General features: G+C 43.1%; 1 protein-coding gene across 1 annotated transcript in view; it reads left to right on the top strand.

Moving 5' to 3' along the window:
- Positions 1-1,832, top strand: part of LOC107724747 (gastrula zinc finger protein XlCGF8.2DB-like) — a 6,216-nt gene extending 4,384 nt beyond the window's left edge. Inside the window, exon 2 of the mRNA XM_016533776.1 lies at positions 1,704-1,832. Coding sequence (XP_016389262.1) covers positions 1,704-1,832 — 129 coding nt within the window. The remainder of the gene's footprint in view (positions 1-1,703) is intronic.
- Positions 1,833-3,328: the final 1,496 nt, after the last annotated feature.

The raw sequence follows: 3,328 nt of genomic DNA, 5'->3' as shown, positions 1-3,328 counted from the left end.
AATGTACAAAATAGCAAAAACACAATATACAAAATAGACCATTTTGGACGTACAGGTATGTTATGTGCAAATTTGAAATGAAAATAAGTATGTGTGTTGAATAAATGCATGATAGTGTTGTGTGTTCCACATTTTATTGTCAAGTGTTAATAAGATAGATTGCTTGAGGGAAGAAACTGTTCCTGTGTCTGGCCGTTCTGGTGCTCAGAGCTCTGTAGCGTCGACCAGATGGCAACAGTTCAAAAAGGGAGTGTGCTGGGTGTGAAGAGGCAGGTTTGAAAAACACAGGAATGATGGCGCAGCCACAATAGCACGACAGGGCAAGGTCATTTATTTCCAATGTCCACAGTCCCAAAATACAAAATATTTAACCAACACCAAAATAATAATAAAAAAAATAAATAAACCTTTACAAAATATTTACAACCAGCGCTTGGCTGAGCTACGTTCTACAAAAAAGGTTTTCCACTGGCATGGCTTGCACTGCCAACTGTCCTCCTCAACTTCCCCCTCCCAAATGAGAAATAAATCAACCCTTTTATAGTGTAGAGAGAAAAGAGAGTAACCATTTGAAAGTAAATACAAGGCAAGGAATACTTTTTCAAACTTCTACAAAATGGTAAGTTAATTATACACACATTTCTCACGGGTATACAAGTCTTGATTCAAACTATGCATGCGTTATCCTCGATGGCAAACAGTTAAGACATAAATCAAGAAAATTTTTCCCCGTTCCCCCTCCCCACACATAACCACATAGAACAGTCCAGCCGGCGGAAGGTTTGCGCATGCGCAGCCCGCGAAAGTTCCTGTCTTAAGCATTTACGAACCGCCTCCGGCGTTTTGACCCTTCTCATCTGCTGTACTGGCAGCAGATCCAACACGGAAGACGCCAAAAGCAAGAAACCTCACAGCACGAACAGAGACACAAACTGACAAATATACAGATAAGTAAATAAAAGATGTAATAATTAAACCTATCTATAGTATGCGTGTGATTATTGAAATGGTTATAGCAGGGATATGTGAAGATTAAAGTGAGTGTATGCATGTATGCGAACATAACAGTAGCACAAACCCAAGTGTGCACCCGAGGGAAAGGCTATAAACTGTAACTGTACGCACGATGATGCTTATAAAACTAAAGGGGGACGGGAGTTCAAGTGCTATCCCGGCCAGTGACAGAGTCCTCTGTCACAGTTTAGACTGCACCAGACAGCCAGCTCTTCAAACTCTTGTCTGTAAGCAGACTCGTCACCGTCCTGGATGAGACCGATGAGTGTGGTGTCGTCTGCAAACTTTAAGAACTTAACAGAGGGGTCTTTAGATGTGCAGTCATTGGTGTACAGGAAGAAGAGCAGTGGGGAGAGGACGCAACACTGGGGGGCGCCAGTGCTGATAGTACGGTGCTGGATGAAAATTTTCCCAGCTTTACTAGCTGCTGCTTGTCTGTCTGGAAGCTGTTGATCCACTGACAGACGGAGGTGGGCACGGTTCAAAAATGTAAATTGCGATATAGTTTTATTTTGTTATATTATGTTGACTGACTTAGTTGCCGAGAGCTCAGAAGTGAGCGGAAGAGTGATGTCATCAGTGAATGCCCTAGAGCAGAAGAGAAGAGGAGAGTGAACGCGAACTGTTGATTGTGTGTGTGTAGTGAAATCCTTGCATGTAAATAGTAACTCCAACTTCGAACTGGGAAGAATAAAGTTGTGAAAAAAAAGGAAGACGGAGTCTTGTCTGTCCAGGAGTGCAACATAAACTTGGTGTTTCCGCCCGGTCGTGAGTTTGATAGCGAGGAAGCAGGACGAGACACCGGTTACTGGCTGTGACGCAGTGAGAGCTGGCGGCTAGCGAGGGATACCGACTTTGTCAATACTGCAGTGCTACACATAAGTTGTAAAAGTAAAACCTTTCTGTCATGTCTAAAACACAGCAGATGTCATCTGAGTGGGAAAATGTCGTGGCGGACATAGAAGAAAAGTTGTTAACACTGTCAGCATCGGAGTTGAATGATATATGCACAGCGCTGGGCTTAATTGTGGATAGGAGTGAAAGAGACTTACCACGTAAGCTGAGGAGGCATATTCTTCAGTATTTAGAAGGAGAAGAGGTAACGTCACGAGAGGATGAGGGCTTGTCTGTGTTACTGCAACTAAGTGATAAAATTGATGAACTAAAAGAGAAAAATTATGATGGTGAAGCCCCGCGTCAACAAATAGGGCAACAGTGCCACCCCGTGGACGAAGTCAGTATGACACCCAGTAACTTAAATGAGCAAAGAGAGAATGTTTCTGCTGCAAACGCAATGGAAGCCGCATCTGTTGCGAATCAGAGTGTAGCCTTCGTTCATCCACTGTACAGAAGAGATCTTAAAATAATAGGACAAATCGGAGAACCAAATCAAAAGGATAAACTGGCATACACTAGTTTGGAAAGACAAATTCAGAGGGCGTTGAAAAAAGGATATGATAAAGGAGAAGTTGTTGAAGCTGTTATTCAAGCCATAGCTCCAGGAACAAAGCTGAAGAGTTACCTTGAAAGCAGGTTTGATTTAACATTACAAGGCCTCAGACAGATACTACGGACTCATTACATTGAAAAGGATGCTACTGAGTTGTACCACTCCCTCACGCGCGCTGTTCAAGAGCCAAAAGAAACCCCCATACAGTTTGTGGTGCGAGCTATGAACCTGAGACAACAAATTGTCCTCGCTTCAGAAAGAGTTAAATCTGGATTGAAGTACAGTGCAGAACTAATTCAAAATCAGTACCTCCAAACAGTACTCACTGCTCTTCATGGCGACACCATCCGTGCGGATGTGAAGCCATACTTACAAGATCCGGAAGTCAAGGATGAGGTTCTTCTGGAGAAAGTGACAATGGCATACAATCTGGAGACAGAAAGAAAGAATAAGTTGTCATCTACGTCAAAAGCAAGAATGATCAGAGTTGCCATGATTAGTGAGGAAAATGAAGATGTGGATAAAGAGCTCCAAGCACACAAACCAGACAGTAAGAACAAACGTGACACACTGATGGAAAAGGTTGATCAGGGCAATAAAGCTATATGCGAGGCCATTCAGAATCTCACCATTCATTCCTCAACCAATGAGAATGAGTGAACAGCCAGGCAGGAAATACAGACCACAGCCAAAGACCCCAAACAGTAAACTGTGTCAGATGTGTCAGTTGTCTAAGGCTGAGGGAAGGTGTGATCACTGTTATAAGTGTGGTAGCACCGAACATTGGGCTTCGGGTTGTCGGAAGAAAAATGCCTCCGTCAGCACAAACAAAATTTATATTCGACTCCATCATACAGAAGGCGT

This window comes from Sinocyclocheilus rhinocerous, unplaced genomic scaffold, assembly GCF_001515625.1.
Source record: "Sinocyclocheilus rhinocerous isolate Xijiao unplaced genomic scaffold, SAMN03320098_v1.1 scaffold4593, whole genome shotgun sequence".
Classification (NCBI taxonomy): Eukaryota; Metazoa; Chordata; class Actinopteri; order Cypriniformes; family Cyprinidae; genus Sinocyclocheilus; species Sinocyclocheilus rhinocerous.
This window is presented reverse-complemented; position numbering and strand designations above follow the sequence as displayed.